The sequence below is a fragment of the Perognathus longimembris genome, chromosome 1 (assembly GCF_023159225.1).
Source record: "Perognathus longimembris pacificus isolate PPM17 chromosome 1, ASM2315922v1, whole genome shotgun sequence".
NCBI lineage: Eukaryota > Metazoa > Chordata > Mammalia > Rodentia > Heteromyidae > Perognathus > Perognathus longimembris.
This window is the reverse complement of record NC_063161.1, coordinates 160,932,288-160,956,130: the sequence shown is the minus strand read 5'-3', so window position 1 is coordinate 160,956,130 and position 23,843 is coordinate 160,932,288. Positions and strand designations below refer to the sequence as shown.

The window sequence follows — 23,843 nt, the reverse complement described above, 5'->3', positions numbered from 1 at the left end:
GCTGGGGGGGAGGGGCTGGGCCTGTCAGAGGAATGGGGCGGGGGGGGGGGGAGGGCGGCTCTCTGTGGAAGCAGGGAAGTGGCCCCCGAGGCCGGGGAGGCGGGACAGCAGGGTAGGGGCGGGCACTGCTCTCTACATGGACAGCCTTCTGCCCTCCCCCCCTCCCCCCTCCCGCCATCACCCAGGAAGGGTGCTCAGAACCCGGTGCTCCATGCGGGGACTGGCTGAGTCCTGGCACCCAGGGCGCTCCAGCTCCATCCTGTGCGTGGCTACCCGGCCCAGGACCAGAAAACAAAGACACCTGCTGCGACCCACGCTGGGCGGGGCCCAAGGCCCACGGCCGTCCCTCCCGGGCCGGCTTCCGAGGGGGGCCCGGCACGGGGCTGCGACGGTCCCTCGCCGTCCTGGGACGCCAGCACGCGGCCACACCCGCGACAGCCTTCTCGGGAGAGAGCCCCTCTCGAAGCTCTGCTGCCGCCGCCCGCCCCGCGGGGGGGGGGGGGGGGGGCAGAACCTCGCCCGGAACCCGCCTCGCCCTGGGACCCGGCCGGGCCGCCCTTGGGTCAGGGTTGGGGGAGAGGAGACATTTCGTGTTGCCTCCTCTCTGGCTGGTGTGAAGCCCTTCGGCATTCCGGAAAGTCTCCAGACGTTGTTCGGTGCGCCCCCGGGCCTGCTTGGATTGGGGGAGGGGGGTCCCCCTAGGCTTCCTCAGATACTGCCCCATTTTAGGCTTGCTCACTGGGCTCCAGGGAGGGCCGCTCAGCTAGTTGACCTGCTGGGAACCACCTCCCGCGCCAGGCCCGTCGAAGGCGGGTGGTGAGCCCAGTCCCTGCCCCTGAGCCTTGGGGGAGGGATGGGGTACCAGCGTGGGGGGCAAGCCCCCAGGTACGGCCCCCGAGCCCGAGCAGCGCCTCAGATTCGCCCACGGGGGAGCAAACGGACGCCCAGTTCCAACTCTGGGGTGGGAGGTTGTGCCTGCCCATCAGGGAACAGGCCACTTACCCCGCCCCCGCCCTGCCCCCCACCCCAGGGTGCATCGGTGAGGATCTGGAAAGCTCTGTCCCCTTAGGAACCCCCAGGAATGACACGCGAAGCCAAAACATCTCCTAATGTTTTTATTGTTCCTTAGATAACTGGAGAGTACAAACTTTCCTCTATTTTTTTTTTTTTAAATTTAAAAAATGACCTTTCCAACATGATCCCCCTCATGGATTTCCTTCCATCGGAAACTAAGGTTTCCCAAGACAAGAAGCCCTTCCCATCCGCGGATACACGAGTTCGATAATTTAACCGGGAGGATTCCTTTGATTATTATCCACATGGAATTGACTATGTCTCTCTAAGGGTGAACACTGATTTATTTTTATTTATTTATTTATCTTTACTGTTTAGAAACAAAAAAAACCACCCACGTACGAATCCGAACTACAGCATTGCATTACAGCATTCGTTTGCATAAACTGAACACACGGAGTTACCACCTCAAGAATAACAGACACACATTGCACGACACAGCTACGGGGTACGAAGTCCAAACAACGTGGGTACAGCAACCACTTTACGCGCGCCCACCGTTGTTGCGGGAAATACTAGACACGGGTCCGGGGAGCTACCAGGAATCTCGGCACGGTTCATCTAAGAGACAACAAGGGCAGCCGGGATGGCGTGTGGGTGGAAGCACGGCCCGCGGGGTGGGGGCTGCGGGGGGACACGGGGGCCATCGCGACTATCGGTGCAACCCACGGCCTAAAGACATGTCCATGCGATCCTAACAGTGGGTTGTTCTTGGGTGAAAGTGGCCAACAGTCATTGCCTTATTTCTTTAGTATGGTGTTGGACCAGAGAGGATCTGGGTGTGTGGGGGGTGGGGGGGGGCGGGGGGTGGAGAGAACTGGGGGGGGGGGGCCCTAGGGGATGCAGTTCCAGCTGCAAGTACGGGTCTTCCGGCTACCGGCGGGAGGAGGGCGGAGGCGAGCCCTCCCGGGAGTCAGATTCGGCGCTGACGGTCAGTCATCGTTAGTATTCACGTGTGATTTTGGTAGCTGGTTCGCGGGAGGGCCGTCAGCCCGCGAGGACCGGGGGACCCTCGTCCGGTGGTGGTGGTGGTGGTGGTGGGGGGAGGCGGGGAGGAGCTACAACTCGTCCGAGCGGATGACGTGGAAGAGGGTGACGTTGTAGAGGGTCTGATGTCCGTTGTTCCACGCGTACAGCGCGCGGTCTTTGGGGTTGTAGTCCAGCATGGAGATGTGGGAGTATTTGTTCTGGAAGGGGATGTCGATGTACTCGTAGGTGGAGGCGTTGGTCTGGTAGGCGTAGTGGACCTTGGTGCCCCCCGAGTAGCCGTTGGTGACGTAGAGGGTCCCGCAGATGATGAAGGCCTCGCCGGCGCTGCGCTTGGGGTAGCTGGTGTTCCAGGTCTGCAGGATCTGCAGCGAGACGGGGTCCAGCTTGCTGATGACGATGTTGCCGGCGTTCTGGTTGGTGGCGGTAGACGGCCCACAGCCCGTTCTCGTCCACCATGAGGTCGATGTCCGAGTGGCCGCCCCAGGCGTAGTGGTACATGTTGTTGTAGCCCGCGTAGTCCAGGCTGCGCGTCTTGAGGATCGTCTCGGTCTTCAGGTCGAACCTGATGATGAAGTGGCTCTGAACTTGTTGAAGTAGATGGAGCCGTTGTAGACCACCTGCCCCGTGCCCGACAGGGGTGCGGCAGGCGGTGGGAGGTGAAATTGTCCGTGTTCATGAAGTCCACCATGGACCGGTACTCGCGCACGAAGCGGTTGTTGTGGTAACCGTCCATGTACCAGACCTGCGGAGAGAGCGCACCGGGTCAGTGCTCCCGGGGGAAGTGGGGGGGTGGGGAGGGAGGAGAGGGGGGGCATCGGCAGGAGAAGGAGCTGAGGCCGGTGCCGGGGTGTGCTCCTGCCACCCCTGACACTTGGGAGGTGCAGGTCGGGAGGACCGGGAAGCCGGGCCGGGCGCCAAGCCGAGCCCACGTCTCGGTCAACCGTCCGGGCCGTGGCCCGTGCCGTGGTGCCGGCGACGTGGAAGCAGGCCGACGGGGGTGTGGCCAGCCCAGGAGAAAAGCAAGACCCCATTCGGAACGCCACAGGCCGAAAGGGCTGCGGAGAGCACGGGCGGGGCGGGCTCACGAGGGTAGAGCCCCTGACCAGCAAGCACGAGGCCCCGAGTTCAAACCCCAATACCAATACCCAATGCTAAAGGGTGTCCCGTCCTCCACCCAGAGGGAGGATCTTCCGGGGGGAGGAAAGGATGCAGCGCTAGGAGGGGTGGAGACGGGAGCTCTGGCCCCCAAAGTCCGCCCCCCACATAGACGGAGCCGGGGCCCCCGGGACGTCACCAGGATGCAGGGTGGCGGCTGTGTTTGCTCACGCTGTATCCCGGCCAAGGGCCTGGAGAAAGGAGGCCCCCCCCCCCCCCCCCCCCCCGTGCAGGGCCCCACGGCTGGAGCGGCTTCCGGCCCGGCCCGGCGGGGACAGATGCTCACGCACCAGGGAGCGCTGGTCCGCGGTGACACGGCCCTCTCAAGGTCACCGGGAAAGGCTACGGGGACACGCGGGGGGCGGGAGGCCGCTCCACCCCGCGGGTCACGCCGCCGAGGCCGGGATCGAGTCACGGCGCCTGCCGAGCGGATGGGGCGGCTGGGGCGGTCCGGCCTTCGGGAAGCCGCGAGCGTCATCGCCCGGGGGCCGGTCTCATCCGGGGGAAAGCGGCGCTCTCAGAAGCACCCGGGCCGCACAGAAGGAAGGCTCCGGCCGTCCCGGCCGAGCGAGGTAACCAACGCGGGGGTGGTCCAAGTCCGGGGCGCGGAGAATGACTTCTGACGACTAGCACCGTCTAGACTTTGAACCAAACGCTTCACGCGTTTCTAACCAATATGGGAGCAAATGAGAACGCAGGGCAGTTAGCAGAGGAAATCTGGCAGCTCGTGCCGCTCTCCGGGCATCTGTCTGGCAATGAGACAGCTGCTTTATCCATCAAGAGCTCTGGAAGCTGCAGGAGAGATTAAGGATTCGGCTCCCGGGCCCGGCATGATACGTGCGATAAAAATTAAAAAGAAAAAAATCATAACCTTGTTCCTGAGACATCCATTCAGATGCTCAGAGGCAGATGAGCTCTTTTGTTTTTTAATGAGACTAAAAAAAAAAAAAAACAGAAATAAAAAAAGAACCTGGGTCTCATTTGAGGCTATTACCCGTCTCCTCCTTCGGCCCGGCCCCCCTGGCTGCGGGGTGCAGGAATCCCTTGGTCCTGTGGTTGAGACGTGACCCGGCCCCTGCCCTCCGGCCCCTCGGCCTGGCTGCTGCTCCACTTCCTTCCTGCTTCAGCTCCGCATGCAGAGTCCCCCCCACCCCCTCCAGCCCCCCACAAGTGGGCCATCGGGACGGAGGAGCTCGCGACTCATCTGCAGGCCTAGGGTCCCCCACCTCCTTCCTGGGGCGGGGGGGGGCGGGGGGCGGGCGGGACTATCGGGGGGACCCGGAGCATCTCCAGGGATCACGCGGCCAGCAGCAGCCGGCGGCTACCTGCCTTTTCACTTGGAACAAGCACCTGCCTGTTCAGTTCCTCTCAGGCGGCGACCTGTGACCTCCCTGGGCTGGAGTGACCCCCCCCCCCCACTTGGGTCCTTTACACCCAGGTTCCCAGGTCTGCTCTCGCCTTGCCCCGCAGAGCAGGTAGCTCCCGCGGGCGTGAATCACAGGGGAAACGAGTCTCCAGACAGTCTACTACCACCTCCCCACCCCCGCCCGGGCCCGCACCTCCTGCTCCGGCCACAGATCGCTAAGAATGTCTGGAGGTCACCGGCGGTCGTGGCTAACTGAGAGACCCACACTTGGGCTGAGTGGCTTCCAAGCCTCTGTGCCCAGCTTGGGGGGGGGTCACACTGCCCCCCTCCGGGACCCCAACTGCAGGGAACCCCTAGTGATAGCCACTGATGTCACCAGGCAGCTCTACGGGGGCGGGTGGGGGGATCCGATGACCAAGAGTGGCCCAGCTCCAGGGTCTGGGGGCTCCCGGCGTGCAGCCGTGGGGACCCCCGAACCAGCCTTCCTCCTCAGTCTGACCGCAGCAGCACACGGACACAAGGCCCGGGGGGGGGGGGGACGGGGTGGGGGACACTCAACATTACGTCCACTGCACTGGCCTTCTTCCTGGGGGCACCAGGTCCGTGAGGGGCGCAAGAGGCCCAGGGCAGGCTGGGGGGGGGGGGGGTTGTCTGTTCCTGCTGTGAAGTGGAACTTCCTCACAAAACACATCTGGCGCCAGGCAGAGGGCCTGGAGGCGCCCAGCGGATTGCAGGCCCGGCGCACTGGCATAGCCCGGTGCGTTCTAGATCATTCCATCACAGGACGCTGGTAAGCACCTGGAAGGCTCTGGCACCGTGCAGGTGACGGGAAAGGATTCGGAGGCACCGAGCGAAGCTCTCTGTGCACGGGGAAGCCACAGTGTTTTAGGACGGACACCACCACCCACCCCCCCCCCCTTTGGACATGCGGTGTCAGGGGGTCACGTTGTTCCCCTTCTGATGGAAACTGGGCCGGTGGCCTCTGCACAGTAGTCAGCGTGGCCTGGAGCCTCAAGGACTAGGGGCTGGGGTCCCTGGGGCTTCCGGGGCGGGGCGCAGCCTGAGCGGGGTCTCATGCACCGGGTGGGGTGCTCGGTCAGGCCCCGCGGGGCCATTCCCTCCGCTAACACTCGTGACGGGGGTCAGGCCCCTGCCCGGGGCCTCCTCCGGGAGACGCACGGAACAGGACCGAGCGTCCAGATGGTTCCGTGTCACACACAGACAAGAGGCCTGTTGCCAAGGCCTCCCAGGACGGCCTTGTGAAGCTCACCGCCCGGGCGGGACCGCGAGCGGCCGGCACGGCCCTCAGCACGCACGCTAGCGAAGGTCCCCCCCTTCCTCCCGTGCCCTCGATGACGGCCAGCTCTGGAGCCATTATGAAGGCTTCTTCCCCCTCTCTCTCGTGGAGAGCTATTGATCTCCTGCGTATGTGTGATCAAAATTGGACGGGAGATTGAAAAAGATCAAAACAAAACAAAACATTACGGGTCCAGATCAATGGCAGAGCCAGGCAACGAGCCATTTCGCGGGCGGGGAGAGACAGGCCTGGAGCGGGGCACCTGACCGCGACCCCACCGCTGACAAGCCCGTGCCCGGTGCCCCCTCCTCCTGCTCCACCAGCCCCCCGCAAAGGCCCTGCCCGCCCCCCCCCGTCTTCCTCCTCCATCTGCCACCAGAGCCTCCTTTCCTAGCAGAGGATGGAGTCATAAAGCAGAAAATAGATGTCTAATTACCCACAGCGCCCCTGGGCGCCCTGGCGAATCCACCCCAGCCCTACCATGCAGAGAACACAGAGGCTCCCAAGTCCTCTGCCCGTGGAGAAAAGATCGTGGGGGCGGACCCTCCCCTCGCCCCTCCCCCCCAGGGGCTGGGCTGCACCCCCGCCCCCATCTGTGGCAGGGAGGTAGGCCCCACTCCTAGCAGAGGTGCGTTTTCCGGGTGGGATGTGGAATTAAAGAACGGCTGGAGCAACACCCAATTAAATCAAGTTAATTAGAATGGTAGGAACCTTCCGGCGTCAGCCATGGATGGAACGAACCCTTTCCCGCCAAGGCTGGGACACAGCTGTATCCCAGGAGTGGGCGGCCCCGCCAGTCCTCCAGAACTCTCAGCCAGCCCACTCGGGGCAAGGTTCAGGGGTGAGGCGCCCATCCACGGGGGGAGGCGGTGGGGTCCCCACAGAGTCTGCACAATTGCAATAGAGCCAAGAGGCCGGCCTACCCCCTCTCCTGCCCATCTCCTGGGAAGGACCCCTTGCGGGTTCCAGTCCCAGATGCCTGTTCTGATCTCCCGCCCGTCTCAGGGCGGGCAACACGGCCAGGCACTCCATTACAGGGCCCCCAGATGAGCGTCCAGGGCCTCGGGTTCCTCACCCCTTCCTCAAAGGTCCTGAGGAGGAGCTGAGAGCGCCCGCTGTCTAACCGTCCCGCAACCCTTGGAAAGAAGAGCCAGGGAGTGAGCTGCCCACTCCAGCCACGGCCACCAGGGTGGTGGGGTACCAAAGGGCCCCCAGCCACTCTGGAGGGGGGGAGGGGTCTGTCCCAGAGCTTCCGAGCCAGAGGCCGATCCAGGCATGCACCCAGCCAGGGAGACGGGCAGGCGTCCTCTGCCCTGGGCGTCGGTCTCCCCCTCCCAGCCCTGCGGCTGGGCTCGGAACGCAGGGCGCCCCCCCCCCCACCCGCAGGGGAAAGTAACCCAACCCTTCTCCGCTTCTGAGGTTTGCCCAGGGGTGAAATGCCTGGGAAAAAGAACAGGGCTTCTTCTGGAAATCAAAAAGGAACACCAGCCATGAAAGGGATGGTAAATGAAATACAAATGAGATGTCATTAAAACAAGAAAGGCCCGGTGGTGCGCTCTCTCGCTGAAGCTCAGGCAGCCGAGTGGGGACGGCTGGGAGGTGGGCACACAGAAGCCAGGACTGCGCAGCCCAGCCCCGCCGGGCGGCAGAGCCGGGCCCGAGGCCGGCTGTCGGTGCCCCTCAGCGGATACCCCCCGCCCCGCCATCCCCACGCCTACCCCGCTGCCTCTGACTCTTCCGTTAGCACAGGGGCTGCAGAAAGGGACTGGGGAGGGGATCCCCAAACTCTTCCCAGGACGAAGCCCCTTGGAGAGCTGCCTGAGTGTGGGCATGGCGGAACTGGGGCGAGGATGGACGCCGCTCTTGCCTGGCTGCCGTCCGAGTGGCCCCCAGAACAAGATGAGGAAACACTTACCCTGTTATCACCTTCTGGGGCCAGCGGGTCGGTCATCCAGGACCCGAACCTTGAGCCAGAGGTCTTGACCGTTACCGGGTCACTAATGCCGGTCAACTTGCCGCAGGCTGCAACAGAGCGCACAGTGATCAGGCCCGGGACGCCCGGGCCGAGGCCGCCCTACCGTGGCCCTGCCCAGACCGCCAGGGGCCAACCGGCCGCCCCCTCTCCCCTCCGGGGTGGGTACTGCTGACCGCAGACGCAGGCCCTGCCCGCCGCCAGCCGGCGAGGGGGGGACGGGCTGCCTGCCTGGGCCTCGTCTGTCCTTGAAGAGCCCTGAGCAGAACTCAAGCCTCAGCGAGACTCCACTTTCTCCTCCGGGAGATGGGACGGCAACAGCTCAGCCTCTTGAGGCTGCCGGGGAGGAAGTACCCCAGGGGCCCAGCCGGCACCTCAGGCCCCGCTCTAGACACGGGGCCAGGGCAGCATTCCTCCCGCAGGGCGCCCTCTGCCCTGGAACCAGCCCAGGGGGAAGGCTGGGGGCCCCCGCAGTGGGGGGGGGCTGGTGGGATTTGCTCCCCTCCTGCAGGCCCAGGGCCCCGGGGGTCCTCAGCCCGTGACCGGGACACTGTTCCCGCCTCTCTGATGACGGCTGGAAACCACAGGGACATGCGCAGGGCCACTCCGTCACCCAGGCCGTGGTCCCCGGCTCCCGGCCCGCTGCCCCCCTGCTTGTGCCCAGAGGGGCGGCCCACCACTCAGAGATCCCCCCCCGCAGCACCTGGACGGGTGAGATGCTGCTACACTGTGTGGCGGGGGAGGGGGGCAGGCGGTGGGTCCCTACCCCGCAGGTACGGCTGAGAAAGGAGCCCCTAATGTCCTTCTCCATCTCCCGCCAGGCCCCCTAAGTCTACTGGCCCCCCTGGAGGGCCCCCGCATTAGCGTATGTACACAGCTGTCTGCAAAGTTCAGAGGAGATCCAGGGTAAGCACTGGAAGATTGTCAGCGACTTAACCTGGGGACCATAAGGAAGCCAGGATAATCCCCCCCGCGCGGAGGGTGGGGCCGGGCTGGGGGAGGGGGCAGCCCGGCTCCCCGAGTGCCATCTTGGGGTGCTCCCTGAGGCGGGCCGAGCACAGGGCACAGCCCGGGGAGCCGGTGGGGAGGGGGGGGGGTCGTCTCGGGACAGTGGGAGGCTTGGTGAGATTCAAGAGCCCGCTGCGAGCAGAAACAAAGCCCCCGCGAGGCCCAGATTCCCAACCGCGTCCCCCCCTTCCTGTGCCTCCACCCGGACTGGAAAGGATGGGGGGGGGGCTGGCCAAGATTAACCGGCGTGGACGGGGCCTGGGAACGAGGAAGACGTCCCTGGAAATCTCACGGGCGAGAACCCCGGTGTCCGTGAGAGAGTGGGGTGGGGGCTGGCTTCCTGAGGAGGAGAGAGGCCCGGCCAGGGAGGAGGGTCCAGCTGTGCTCCACCCCCCAGGAGGCCGCTCCCAGGTTTGATCGGTTCCCCTGCACGTCAGCCGTGGGCAGCGGAGCTTGAGCCCGCCCTCGAGACCTCCTCATCCTGATTCCCCCCCCCCCCCCCGTGAACTGGCCAGGCTCCCCTAATTTCCCAAGGCTGTCCACGTGGGCCTCCGGGCTCACCGCTGCGGGCTAAGAGGGTTCCTGTGCTCGCCTCGCTCGGCTCCTCTCCACAAACCAACAGATGGAGGAGCCGGGGGCCGAGGCGGCAGCCAGAACCTCCCCCCCGAGGACGGGGGACAAGGGGGCGGGCAGCGCGAGCCCCCGTGCGTTCACCCCACCCCAGCGCTGCCCACACTCACTCTTACCAGGAAGAAGCAGGGAGAGCCAGGCCGGCGCCCTCAGGGAGGTCCACAGACCGTGAGCTCCGCCGCGCTCACAGGAGGGGAGTGGGTAGGGAAGGGGGATTTGTTCCATCAAGCTCAGGCCTGGTGGCCTCCCAGGGCCGCTGGCCACCCTGGGAAGCCAGGTCTGAGCCCCGGGGGGCCCTGGAGTCCCCAGCAGGCCCAGCCGGCCCGCCCAGGCCACCCCTGGGGCCGGCCTTCCCAGCCTAGCTGGGGGCCGCGGGAAGCATGGCCAGTGCGGAGGCCACGGGGCCGGAGGCTGCCCTCCCTTCCTGAGTCACTGAGTTATTTCTGGTTCTCCATCCAGACTGGTTCTGCCAAGACCTGGGAACTGACAGGATCTATAAAAGCCCACGGCAGAGGCCTGGCAGAATCTTGGCATATCCAGGGCCTGGAAAGTGCCCCTCTGCCAGTCATATGCTCAGGATATGGGCACAGGGGGGTGGGCAGGAAAGGGGAAGGGAGGGAGGGCCGGCCGGACGTCAGCACTGGAGGCTCAGGAAGTGCCGGCAGGCTCCGTCCTGGAAGGAACCGGGCAAGGAGGGGCAGGCCTCGCGGCGGGGTGGGGGGGGTGGGGGGCTCGGGGTGGCAGGGGCTTGCCAGGCGGAGCTCAGAGGCCAAAGGTCCCGGGGTGACACCCCGTGCCTCTCGCTGTCTCGGGGGAGAAGCCTGGAGGGAAATGCCACCGAGGGGTTTGGGTCTGGACGGCGGGATCCCGGGGCAGGCGGGGACCGGAGGAGGACCGGGTATCCGAAGCAGGCCTCCGAGGCCCGGCCTGCCTCCAGCCTCCTCTCCTTCTAACCTTGGAACCCTGGGAGGTTCGGCCACCGTTGGTAGAGAGAGCTGGGGCAGCCCCACCCAGGACCCCGTCGGACCCACAATCCCCTGGGGCGCCTGGAGGCCATTCTACGCCCGCCTGTCACTTCTCCCGCAGAGAAGGAAGGTCTGGGCTGTCAGGAAGCTCTTGGTACACACGGCCCTGGCTGGGGGGGGGGGGGGGGGAGCCAGTAGATGATGCTATGTCCTCAGGGGAACAAAAGGCCTCCCGCCCCCGGCTGTCCCTAGGTGTTTGGGGGCTCTTCCTTGGTACTCTCCAAACAAGAGAATCTAGGGCACTGGTGCAAGACTGTGACAGGCCACACCCTCAGCTGGCGGGTCCCGAACCCAGCTGTCAGCCGGGCCAGCTCAGACCAGGGGCTCAGCCCGCGCCCAAGGCGGAGGCTCCGACCTTGGCTCTGGTTAGCCGCTGGGATCTGCCTGTAGCCCAGGCCCCGCCCCTCCCCCCCCCCTGCCAGGGGGCGATGGGCTCAGGGCCAGGGGATGCTGGGAAACTCCTCCCTTGCAGGGAGGTCTGGGAGGCTGGGTTCCACCCTCGGAGGCCACCAAAAACAAAAACAAAGAGAGGGGCTGGGTCCCGTTGCTGGGGTCTGCCTGCCGCTCTGGTCAACACAAACTGGAAGGAGGGAGGCGGCCAAGACAGCCCTACTTTGACTCTGAGAGCTTCAGGGTGTCTCCCCTCCTCACCAGCCAGGAGGCCTTGTCAGGCCTCACAGCCAGAGTCGGCGGGGGGGGGGGGGGGGGAGGGGGGCTGGGGGAGGGGAGCTACCAGCCGCCCCCTCTCAGGGACAGCCGTAAGTGCCACCCACAGCCAGAAGGCTGAGTCCTGGGCAGCTGCCACCAAGGAGGCACGCTGACAGAATTGTCTTGAGACAGGGCCTCTTTGCTTAAAACGAAGGTAAATTAAGTAGACACGGGATATTAATTGGATTCTTAAGTTACCGAGCTGAATAAAAGCCTGGGAAGGAGGAAGAGGGCTACCTACTGGTCAATCACTCAACCACCTATTGATCACCTGTCTGTCCATTTACCCGCCATCTATCTATCTGTCTGTCTGTCTGTCTATCTATCTATCTATCATTTATCCATGCCATCTATCTATCTATCTATGTATGTATCTATGTATCTATCTATGTATCTATGTATCTATCTATCTATGTATCTATCTATGTATCTATGTATGTATGTATGTATGTATGTATGTATCTATGTATCTATCTATGTATCTATCTATCTATCTATCTATCTATCTATCTATCTATGTATCTATCTGTCTGTCTGTCTATCTATCTATCTATCTATCTATGTATCTATCTGTCTGTTTGTCTGTCTATCTATCTATCTATCTATCTATCTATCTATGTATCTATCTATCTATGTATCTATCTGTCTGTCTGTCTATCTATCTATCTATCTATCTATCTATCTATGTATCTATCTGTCTGTTTGTCTGTCTGTCTGTCTGTCTATCTATCTATCTATCTATCTATCATTTATCCATGCCATCTATCTATCTATCTATCTATCTGTCTGTCTGTCTGTCTGTCTGTCTATCTATCTATCTATCATTTACCCATGCACTCACTCATCCGCATCCATCTACGGATCCATGCATCCCTCCATCCACTGACTACATACCTAGCTACCGTGGGTGACACTGTGAATTCTCCTAGTGACCCCCAGGGACGACCTGCCCCTCTGTGTGACAGACACAGAGCCAGCTGGCACTCAAGAGCGTGACTCCCACCCGAGCCACACGGAGCCACCGCCGCCTCTACACCAGGGCGTTCCCGGTCGGTGCTCTTCAAAGACACACCGAGGGCTGAGTGTGGAGATGGCTGGTCCCCCACCTGCGGCCGCCCCGGGCCCATGTGTCGGTCTGCGTGTGTCACGGCCCTCCCTAAGAACAGTTACACGGCCAGCAGAGCCAGTGCCCGTACGCCTCCGGGGCAGTGGGGTCACATGCAACTCTGAGGGCTCCCCTGTTCTCTCCTGACCCCCAAGCGGCTGCTTTCAGCGGCCGAGGGCGGCGTGTGGAAGACTCGAGACCCTCAGCCATAAGGTGAACTCACCCAGCTGCTAAAAATAGGCTGGGGCCAGATGGGAGGTCTGGCTCGCCGCGGGAGGGGCGCTGTCCCCCCCCCCCACCGCGAAGGCCCAGCGCGCCTCCGCGCTCCCGACTTCCCGCCCCCAGCTCTAGTTTACCCCCTTGACGCCCAGGTGGAGAATGAAAGGATTTCTCCTTTTACCCTGGGCGGCCCCTGCACCGGGGAGGGGACACCGGTCTGGCGGGGGACATGGACAGGAACTCCTCGCAGAACTCCCCGCCTCTGGACAGCTGAGGTGAGGGGGGGCCCCCATGGGGGGGCGTGAGAAGGTGATGGCACACTCGAGGTGCGGTGGGGGGGGGGGCGCTGCCCGGAAGGCCTGGGCGGGAAGCCGGGGAGGAGACGGCTCGCTCAGACCCGCCGGGAGAGGCTCCCCGCCCTGGGGCCCGGGCTCCACCGGGCCCAGAACCGAGAAGGCACGCACGAGAGGAGCGCTCAGCGACACTGCGAGGGTGTCCCACGAGATGGCCGGTCCTCAAACGGCCGGCGTAGCCCCGGCTCCTCCGTGGGCCCCGGAGGTGATCGCCCCAGGCACTGGCCGTCCAGGGCCGTCCGGGGGGAACGCAGCCCACGTAGCAGCTGGGGGCCAGGAGAGCACCACTTCCCCTCGCCCCCCGACCAACAGCCCAGGAGTCTGAGACTTAGGATGAGACACAGTGGGACGCACCGGTTAAAAAGGGAAGCTGCACCACGAGGCAAAACCACCCTGAGAATCCCCCACCGCAACCCCAAAACAGAAGCGTGCAGTGTGAAGCCGGCCAGCGCCGAGCTAGGAGTTGGGGAGGACCTGGCTCTGCACTGGGCGCGTTCGCACAGACCTGGCGTCGTGCGTGTTGGGATTGGCCGGCCGGTAACCGGAAAGCAGGCGAGGGAAGCCCGAGGACCTAGAGGCCGAGCCTGAGGAAGAAGGCAAGGAGCCGCGTCGGCTCCGCCCTCGGCCTGGATGAAGACGCGAGTCTCTAGCCCTGCGGAACCTGCGTCTGAAAACCGCACGTGCTCGTTGGATGGCACGTGGTAGGCGGATATACCGCTCAGGAGTCGGCCACGGGGCTTGGACCCGGGGCGGGCGGGGGGGGGGGGGGAGGGGGGCGGGTTCTGTCTACACTTCCTGTTGCTGTCTTCCGGCGGGCCTGCCCGGGAGCCCTAACGCAGCAGTCGCCGGCCGGCCAGGGCCAGGCGGGAGCTGTCCCTGCAGCACTCCTCCTCGCCCTGGGCCTGTGCCAGGGGCGGGCGGGGCCGCGCCGCGCCCACAGGGTGCTGGGCCTACCTAGTTTTTGCATGCATGCACGGAGCCTTTCTTCAAGATTGGACACTCTGCTCTGGAGTTCATCGTAGTCATAGGCGCCAATTTCCTCTTGCAGCTCGTTAAGGACTGACGTCAGATTCTGGACCTCCTCTTTAAACTGCAATACCAATTTGGCATCGGCCTTGTACTCCTCCAACACAGGTATCAAAGGCCTAAGTTCATCCATTTTCGCTTTAATCGCCTGCAAGGTTAAAATAAGCTGGGTTCAGTGCGATGCATGCAAGAACTCGAGATACCCTACCTCAGCCTGGCTGCTTCCCTACGTGTGGCAGGCGTGCAAGTCCCGCTTTAGTTATCCATATTTATCCTGGTCCACGTGAGTCAGGAGAGCATAGTAAAACAGTCCTCAGAACACCAACATATTTGGGAAAGGTCTTTATTGTCAGTTTCGAATGCAACATCTTAAAGTTACATGCTTTAAGTCACATACACAAAGTTCTTTTTTTTTTTCTTTCTTTTTCAAAAAATGCATTGACAAGGGTTCAAACTATTGGTGAAATGCATCTAAAGTCGCATGCGTAGGAGGACCCCACTTGGGCTCCAGGTTCCTCAGTGATAAGGTGCTAAGGATTAGAAAATAATCATAGTAAAAATGCATGGTGCAAAAAGCTCTCTGGCTCTCTCATGGTTACACAGGACTGGCTGCTTCTTCAGTCTCTGCAGCATTGAAAAAACGCTTTTAAGTTAGCCCTGCAAGCAAGAAAACGAGAGACTGTTGAAAAGCTAGCTCGCTAGCCTGCCTTACACAGACAAATCACACCTCCACGCTAGTGAAACACAAGGGCTTTCCTGGTGACTCGGATTCCCTCACAAGTTCTTCTGGAATTCGGGTTTTAGGCGGAAAGGGACATCAAGGTGAGGGCGGGCTTCCCCTCCCCCAGAGCCACAGAGCCCCCAACTCCAGAACTCTGTGGGGTGAGGGCAGGGTGCAGCTTGGGGGAGGGGGCCTGCTGGCCAGCCAGGGAGTCACCACCAAGGACACAAATGTCCCCCGGGCCAGAACAAGAACATCTGGTTCATCTCACCTGTGCAGACCCAAGGCTGCTTCTATCTTATTTATAATACAGATTCAGGACTTCATTAGCTCGACTCCCTAATGCATGGCTTTTACAGGAGGATTAGCGCTTGCTTCCCATCAGAAACACATCAAAGGGAACGTTAGCAGAGAAAGACAATTCCAGCCATTTCCAGCCAAGCCAGGCTGTGTGATTCGACCCGATCACTTAGATCCGGGCCAGCTTCTTAACGGTCACGCACGTACGTACGCATGTCTTCATTAAAGTGGCCTATGGCCTCTCGCTGTGGCAAACCGTCCGGGTATATATACATACGTGTACATATGTATATATAATTTCAGGTCAAGGGAAGCGTGGGTTTCACGTCCACAGTCGCCTGAGTGAGCAGGGCTCCCGTTTTCCCCTGCGCCTTGTGGTCTAGGCTGCGCCCCGTCACAGTTAAATTGGGTCAGATGTGAAAAACCGCCCTGAGTGATCTCTGCCCAGAAATGGCTCTAATCAATTAGGCTAATCCTCGACTAATGTGATTTACCTGCCACAGGCGTGACGGACAAGGCCTGGCAATCCCCTTCCTGCCCGGCTAATGTGCCGGAAGCAGCACGGGGGCTGCTCTGGTGCCTCCCCACCCCAGACGGACTGACGGAGGAGGCTCCGAGGCCATTGGGGTGCCGCAGCCCCTGTTCCAGCCCCCCCACCCCGTCTACTGTCATACCAGGGCCGGGGGGGGGCCACCTCGCTACTCCCCAGGCCAGACGACCTTGGCAGGGCAGAGGGGCAACCTTGGCTGTAGCCTTCCAGGTCCCAGTTGCTATTTCTATGGGGAGAGGGAAGCAAGCCCAGCCTTGGAGGGAGGAGGAGAAGGGAAAGGAGGAGAAGGAGAAAGAGCAAGGAGTGGAGAGGAAGAAAGGGAAGAGGAGGATGGAGAGGAGGAGCGGTGGAGGGGGACAGGAGGAGGGGGGAAGGAGGTGCGATGAAGAAGAGGAAGAGAAAGGAGGGGGAGAAGAGGAAGAGGAGAGGAAGGGAGAGGAGGAGAAGAGGAGAGAGGAGGAGAAGAGGAAGAGGAGAGGAAGGGAGAGGAGGGGAAGGGGAGAGGAGAGAGGAGGAGAAGAGGAAAAGGAGAGGAAGGGAAAGGAGGAGAAGAGGAGAGAGAAGAAGAAGAGGAGAAGAGGAAGAGGATGGGAGAGGAAGAGGAGGAGGAGGAGAGGAGGAAGAGGAGAGGGAGAGGAGGGAAAGAGGAGAGGAGGAAAGAGGAGGAGAAGAGGAGAAGAAGAGAGGATGGGAGAGGAAGAGGAGGAGGAGGAGAAGGAGAAAGGGAAGGAAGGAGGAGAGGAGGAGAAGAAGAGAGGAAGGAAGAGGAGGAGGAGGAGAGGAGGAGGAGGAGAAAGGGAAAGGAGGAGAGGAGGAGAAGGAGAAAGGGAAGGAAGGAGGAGAGGAGGAGAAGAAGAGAGGAAGGAAGAGGAGGAGGAGGAGGAGGAGATGGAGGAAGAGGGGGAGGAGGAGAGGAGGAGGAGGAGAAAGGGAAGGGAGGAGGAGAGGAGGAGGGAGGAGGGAGGCGGAAGGGAGGAGGAGGGCGGGGCCACACTCGCCTTGAACTGCCTGGCCAGGTGCTGCTTATGGCTCTCCTCCACCTGTTTGAACTTGGTCTCCAGCCCCTTCATCTGGTTCTCCATCTTCTCCACGTACTGCAGGTCCCTCTGAGTCCTCCTGTCCAGGACCTCAATGGACTGGGACATGTTCTGCACCTGCGAAAGGAGGACAGGTTCAGGGCTGGGCACCGGGCGGGGTCTATCTGCCGCGCAGGGGCTGCGCTGAGCTCTCCTGCGGGGCGGACCCCCCCCCCCTGGGAGCCGCGGCACCCCTGCCTACATTATGCACCCGTTACGGGGCAGCCTGGGGCTCGCGGTGAGGACCGAGAACTCCCCAAGTGCAGCAGGGGCTCAGTGACCGCCCGTCTCCCCTGAGGTCTCAGGGTCGCACAGTCGGGGCTGAGGGCCGGGGTGACCCCGAGCCCCGGGGGCGGCCCTCCTCTCTTTCCAGGCGGGGGACCGTGTCCGTTCTCTGTCGCCTACCACCGGGTGAACGGCAGAGATGAACGGAGGCGTCTGGCACCAATCCGCCTCCCCGCCGAGCCCCCCCCCCCCGCCCCCCGAGGGTCTGGCTGGGCCGGCTGGCGGCTCCTCCCCGCCCCCACCCGCCATCCATCAACCCCTGCGATATCATCACGGGCTGCCGACGGCTCGGCAAACGCACGCGTGCCGACCCCGGAGTCGGGGATCGATCTCCAGCGAGTGAAGACTCGCTGTGTTACATCCTCGGATGGAGTCTCGCCGTGAGGTGAGATGGGGCTTAATATTCAACAGGATTCCAGAGGGCTTAAAAGAAAAAAAAAATAACAGTTTGGGTGCAGACGCCTGCCAGCAGATCTCATTTCCAGGAAACTGGCTTGTGCTGGCGTGCAAACACTGTGTGTGTGTGTGTGTGTGTGTGGAGGGAGGGAGGGAGGGAGGGAGGGAGGGAGGGAGGGAGGACGCTGCCGCCCAGTGGGGTCATTTTCACGGCATCTAATCAATTGCTAGGGAGGCGGGTGGCACTTTGCGGATCCTCATGGCTGATTTTTTTGCTGAGTGCGAACATCCTCTCTCTCGGAGGGGGGCGGGGTCGTCCCGCAGGGGGCCCCCGCCTGCGGCTGGGCGGACGGGACAGACCCCCACGCCCCCCGGCGCCCGGCAGCGGGAAGCCCCGGCGTGAGGCAGAGGGTGGGCACCGCGGGGCGCAGCGCCCAGGCGTGCGCGGGATTCCAGGGCCGGCGGTGGGAGGGCGGCACCCCCGAAGTCGCACGGAGGGCGGGGCGGAGGCCCAGCGGCAGCTCTCCGCTCCTTCCTGGGGGGGGGGGGGCAGAGGGGGCTTCCCTTGGCTGCCTTCCTGGCCTTCCTCTCGCAGGTCTCATTCTCATCCTGCAAAGCCTGGCTGAAGGCCACCACCTCCAGGGAGCCCCCCCCGTCCCCGCCCCCAGGTGAGCCTGGAGAAAGCGGCTGTGGAAACAACGTTGCCTGTGGACAGAAGGGGCTTGGCCACCCCGGGCCTCATCTACCTCGATGGTCACATCCAACCCCAGACTGGGTCCCACGTCCACTATCATCGCCAGCTTCCCTCTTCCCACTCCCTCCCGCGCCTGAGCACGGAAGGAAGACTTCGCTGCGGGGGAGGGGAAGGACGGGGGGGGGGGGGGGGGGAGGGGGGGGCCTGCCGGCCTTGGCAGGAAACCAGGTACAGCTCGGTGGGCTTTTCGTCCTCCAGAGGATGAATGTTTTCATCAAACTTTAAACATTAACCTTTACATTAAGAAAAAAACAACACATAAAGATGTCGTCCTACTTGGCTTCCTTAAAATCAACTGCGTTCCGGGGGCTGGGAATGTGGCCTAGTGTTACAGTGCTCGCCTGGTAGACGTGAAGCCCTGGGTTCGATTCCCCAGCACCACATACACAGAAAACGGCCAGAAGTGGCGCTGTGGCTCATGTGGCAGAGTGCTAGCCTTGAGCAAAAAGGAGCCAGGGACGGTGCTCAGGCCCTGAGTTCGAGCCCCAGGACTGGCAAAAAACAACAACAACAAAAACCCATGAAGTTCGAACCCTGCGCGCACACTTGCTGGCCAAAGCTCGGGTGCTGGGCCGAGTCCTCCTGGGACACCCAGTCCTCCGGGCTGCACCCTGAGGCCGGCCTGTGCGCCCCAGGTGGTGGAGGGGCCCCCGCCAGCGTGGCAGCAGCGCTGGGGCTCCGGCTGTGCGCGAGCCCTCACTGCCAGCGTTCCAGGCGCTGGGCGGGGCTGGTATCGATCTCATTGGATCCTGACAGCGCCCAGGGGAGTGAGCTCCTCTGCGTCCCAGGCTGCCCACCCGGAGACCAAGGCTCAGACCAAGGAAGCCGCCGGGGGGGCTGCAGGTCCCAGCCAGTCCCTCCGCTCGGCTCGGCTCGGCCCCCACGCCCCGGCTGCTCAGAACCAGGAGCGAGGCGTCCGGGCATCCTGGTGAGAGACCAGGCCGAGACCGGCTGCTCTGCCAGCCCAGTGGGCAGCGGGGCTCACACGGAACCGGGCGGCACAAACAGAACGAGCTGCGCCTCCGCCCCAAGGGCCGGGCACCAGGCCCGGGAGCCTCTCCCTGGCGTCTCTGCCAGGCCCGGCCCTCCCCGCGGGCACCGGGGAAGGGGAGGAAGAGGCGGGGCGCTGGCCGGGCCCGGGCCGCTGGAGATCAGGCCGTCCCTTGCAATACCCGGTACACGGAGCCAAGGGCTTCGCTTCCAACCAATGGCTCAGGTCTGCTCAAAATAGAGCGGCGCACCGTGAAATAGGGCTTTAAATTTTTAAGCAGCAACGCCGTGGCCTGCGTAGGCAGAAAGGAACACTGCATGGCCTCATTCCCAGGGGCCCCCCTTGAGCTTTCTGGAACCCACTTCCCAGCTCCCTGCCTGGGGCCCAGGCAGTCCCCCCGCCGCCCCCCCCCAGCCCCATCTCCCTCCTCTACGCTTCTGAATAATTAAGGGCTCCATTAGACTCCTGTCTCGTTTGGTGTTAATAAATGGTCGTGGAATCTGTTAAACGCATTTTAGTTCTTTCTAGATGGTTTACTCAGGTGGCTGAAGATGACAAACATCCCCTCTCCTCCCGCCCCCCACAAAGGTGAGCGAGTGCTAGGACCAGCTCCTTCCGGCGTCAGTCCCCTGCCAGGACACCGTGACAGCTCAGAGTCCTCCCAGTTTCTAGTCTGTGCTCCCCCTCGGGTGACGGGGAAACTGATTTCCATCTGTCCCTCGAGGTGGGGGCCACATGAGGTGTCCCGGGCCACCTCTGGCGGCACTGCCCGCCCTCCCCCGGACCCGCCCCATAGCAGGCCCCTCCCCGCAGCCCCCTAGGGGATGCTCCTCCCCTCAGGGTGCCACACACAGACGCCTCCTTCTCCCGGGGAAGGGGGGGGGGTGCGCTCCGGGCCCGAGCCCTGGCCGGCCCGGCCAACCACAGGCGGAGCCGCCCGGCTTGCCGGGCCTGCACCGCCAGCCTCCGCAGGCCTGAGCACTTGAGCCGAACAAGGCATCACTCAGAGAGGCAGCACGGGGCGGGCGGGGGGGGGGGGCAGCGCCCTGCGCCCTGCTCCTGCCATCTGTCTGTCGTCCATCCACCCATCCACCCATCCACTCGTCTCCTACTCACTCATTCCAATCCTTTGAGCCAACCAAGGGCCGGGGTGCGCCCTGCAGACTGGCTAGGCCTTCCTCGACGCTGCCGTCGGCCCGCGCGTGCCCTGCATGCGAGCCTGTGCGCACACACGCACACACACGCTCGTCCACCCACCCCTCCCCCCCCGCCCGCGCGGACTCACCTTCTCTAGTAGCTGCCTCAGCTGCTTCGTGCGGGCATCCCGCGAACACATGGTCTGCTGGGGGGCCACCACGGTGCAGATACACCTGCCCTCGCTGTCCTGGGCAGAGCTGTACACCTGCCAGCTCTCCTCGGGGTTGGTGGGCAGCACCTGGAGGGAGGGCCGACGAGACGGGGGAGGACAAGGTGAAGACCGGGCGTTAGAGGCAATAACCCTCGAGGACGAGGCGCAAAGACATCTAGATGGTCCCGGGGAAGGAAGGGGCTCCTGGGAACAAGGAGGCACTGGTGAGCCAGCAGGGCGGCCAAGACCGGGGGGGGGGGGGGGGGGGACTCGGAGACGTGAGGCCTCCGAGCTTTTACAATTCCAGTTCAACCCAAGAACCGCGGTGTGTTGACATCTGTCTCCACCGACGAAGCGCCGCGGGGGAGGCGAGCAGACGCCACAGCTGGATGAGGGGCAAGGCAGGAATGCGAGTGGCTGGTGACTCACAGGCGGGCGGGCTCGGGCTCCCTCCCCCTCGCTCCCCCTCCTCCCCTCCCCGTGAGCACACCCAGGGGTTCGGAGGAGCCCCGGGCGGCAGCTCCCGCCCAGAGCTACTTTCCCAGAGCTCGCCATCGCCCTGCCGGCGCCCCGCTGAACGCACCAGGCTCCCGACTCCACACGGGCTCCCACCCACAAGCCATTTGCTGGGTGCCACTCGAGCCCCAATGACACGAGACGGCACTGGCAGCCTCGGAGCTGGGGCGTGCGCCCCGAGACCACCAGGAAGCCAGGGCTGTGCGCAGCTGGGCCGTCCCAGGAGCCCCGCAAAGACGCCCCGACCGCCGGGCGCAGGGCTCGGGGCAGGGGGCAGGCCCCGCGCCCTCCCGCCGGCCAGCCCCTGCGGCCCGCCCCGTCTCCAAGCAAGCCCGCTGGCTCTCAGGCATCCGTCCGGTCACCTCCCGGCTATTTTTAGATGGGATGGGAGGAGAGCTGGGCGGGGCAAATGTGGAGTAGCGATCTATTTGATTTCATTCATTTTCCAAGCCCAGATGCTCAGGACTCAGGGGCTGCGGGGAGAAGTGGGTGTGAAGGAAAATGCAATTTCCAACCAAGAGAGGCAGAAGGCGCCCGGAGACCAGGGCGGGAGCACCGGGTCCCGAGTCCCTGGCCGGGGCACGGCACAGAGACCAGCCCAAGAGCGCCAAGCCCTTGATGGCTGCAGAGGAGAGTGAGCTGGAGAGGGCTGCCCTCCTTCACCTCCCCTTTCCACTCGAGGGAGGGGTCAGGGCCCCGGCTGGGGGTGGGTGGGCCACCCACCCACCCTCCCTCAGCCCTCTCCCACCCTCCCTCAGCCCTCTCCAGTCAGAAGTCAGCCCTGCCCTTGAGGCCCCCCGGCCCCCTGCTCCCCCGCCCCCCGCGGCAGAAGGCAGAAGAGATGGATTTGTGAGCCAGGAGGGAGGGTGGGCGAGCCCCTCCCCTCCCACCTCCAAGGGGACTCTCCGGACCTCAGCACCACCCTTCGGAGACAAGGGCGCCCCGGGGCTTTGGCAGCAGAGGCCAGGTCGGGAGCTGTGGAGCGCAGCCCCGCTCCTGGCCAGTCAGTCCAGCCCGGCTTTCACAAAGTCAGGCAGACAGAGTCCCGGCGGGGCTGAGCCCACCCCGCCGGGCCACCTCGCCCCCCCTTCCCTGCCGCGTGACCTTGGACAAGTCCCCAAGTCCCAGCTCCAGTTTCCCAAGCTTTGCACGGAGGAGCTTTCTACGGTTGCTGAGGGAGGCCCCCCCCCCCCCCGGACTTCAGGCTCCCCTGGCCGGTCTGCTCCCCGGTGGGCCGGGCTAGGAAAACATCGCCCCCCCCCCCCCCAGAGCGCAGGGGCGCGGGCAGGGGGCCCGGGCGGCCGCGGCGGCGCGGGGCTCCGTCGGGATCACAACCCCGGCCCGCCCCGGCCCCTGGCCCTCCGCCTCCCACCCCCGGAAACCCAGTCCCGCCGGAGCCCGCGCCGCCCCGGGGCGGAGGGAGGCGGCGGGGCGCGCGGGGCGCGCGGGGCGGGCGCACTCACGCCGGTGCTGCGGTCCAGCGTCCCGCCGCTGGCCGCCGAGAGCCTGGTGGTGTTGAGCCCCACCAGCGAGGGCAGCGTCTGGGACATCCAGTTGGTGATCATGGCCATGGTGCTCAGCACGACCCCGATCTTCAGCAGCGGCACCGACATCGCGCCTCCGGAGGCCCCGGGCGCCCGCGCGCAGCCCGCGCCGGCTCCCGCGCGCCCCGGGCGGCCTCAGGCGGCGGGCACCGCGGCGGGCAGGGGCGCCGGGCCGCGTCCCCCGGGCCGCTCGGCCCGCCGCCGCCCGCCCGCCGCCGCCGCCCCGCGCGCCCCGGCCATGGCCGCGCCGCCCCGGCGCCCGCAGGAGGAGGAGGCGGAGGAGGCGGAGGCCCCGCCGGCCCGGCGCGGTGCTGCCCTGCGCCGCCCTGCGCGCCCGCCGCGTCCCGCGCTCCGCCGCCCGCCCGCCCGCCCGCCGCGTCCCGCGTCCCGCGCTCCCGCGCGCCGCCGCCGCCGAGCTGGGCCGCCGGGCTCTGAGCGCGGCGCGGGCTGCGCGAGCGCGGGGGCCGCGGCCGGGAGGCGGGGACTCGGCCGGGCGGCGGCGGCGGCGCGATCCGCCCAGGAAATGGGTGGATTTTACCTCGGCGCTCCGGCTCCCGGCCGCCCCCTGGCGGCGGGCAGCCCGCGCTGCACAAACCCCAGCGGCCCGCCGAGGAGTTGGGGCGACCCCGGGGCGGCCAGCACGCGAGCCCCCAAACCCTAGCGGCCTCAGGCGAATCTGGCCTGCCCTGCGGGCCCACTCCGGGGCGGGCTGGCGAGCCGGGGCTGGCCGCACCCCTGCGGCGGGGCCCTTCCAGGGGGCTGGAGCGCCCAGCCCGTCTGGCCCGCAGCCTGCACCCCCAGCAGGCCACGACACCGCCCTCTCCGGTATGGTGGGGGCTTTAGGACCGGCCAAAAGTCACGGGGGGGGGGCGGGGGGGACAGGTCCAACAGTTAAGAAAGACAATCCAAGGTTGGAGACCATTGACCGGTGGCCCCAGTGGTGTGTGTCTGAGCAGGCAGGGCCAGCTGTGCACAGTAGGGCTCAGGACGGAGGAGCCACAGGGGCCCCATCCGTGAGCGTGCGCTGTGTGCGGGTAGGGGCCTGGGGGGAGGTTGCGTGCGCGTGCGTGCGTGTGGAGGGGCTCAGGTGCACAGGTCCCCCGTCGAGAGCTCTGCTGTGCTCGGAGGCTCAGCGCTGCGGCACGAGCTGCCCAGCCTCCCAGCCCAGGGCGCGGGAGCACCCACGGGGAGTCACCGCAGACGCGGGCAGAGCCCCCAACCGGACCCCGGTGACCGTGTCGACGCGGGACTTTCCTCCAGCCCACTCCCCACGCCTTTTCTAAGGGGTACGGAGGGGGTCTGGGGACAGAGCCAGCACTCTGTGGGGCCCGCCCAGGAGGCCACGGCACCTGGCTGGGGCGTCTCTCTGCTCTCGGCCCCCATTTGTGGAGGGGACTTTGATCACAGTCACAATCACCCTGGCCTGGGTGCTGG

The 23,843-nt window shown here is 64.4% G+C and overlaps 1 protein-coding gene across 1 annotated transcript; it reads right to left on the bottom strand.

Annotated features, from left to right (window-relative positions):
* Positions 1-2,061: 2,061 nt before the first annotated feature.
* On the bottom strand, positions 2,062-22,550 carry Olfm1 (olfactomedin 1). The gene is given in 9 exon segments (XM_048345810.1): positions 2,062-2,486; positions 2,488-2,648; positions 2,651-2,698; positions 2,701-2,806; positions 7,798-7,904; positions 13,857-14,076; positions 16,498-16,653; positions 20,287-20,436; positions 22,329-22,550. Coding segments are annotated over 9 exon segments (1,452 nt in total). The 5' UTR covers positions 22,479-22,550; the 3' UTR covers positions 2,062-2,132.
* Between the last annotated feature and the right edge of the window lie 1,293 nt (positions 22,551-23,843).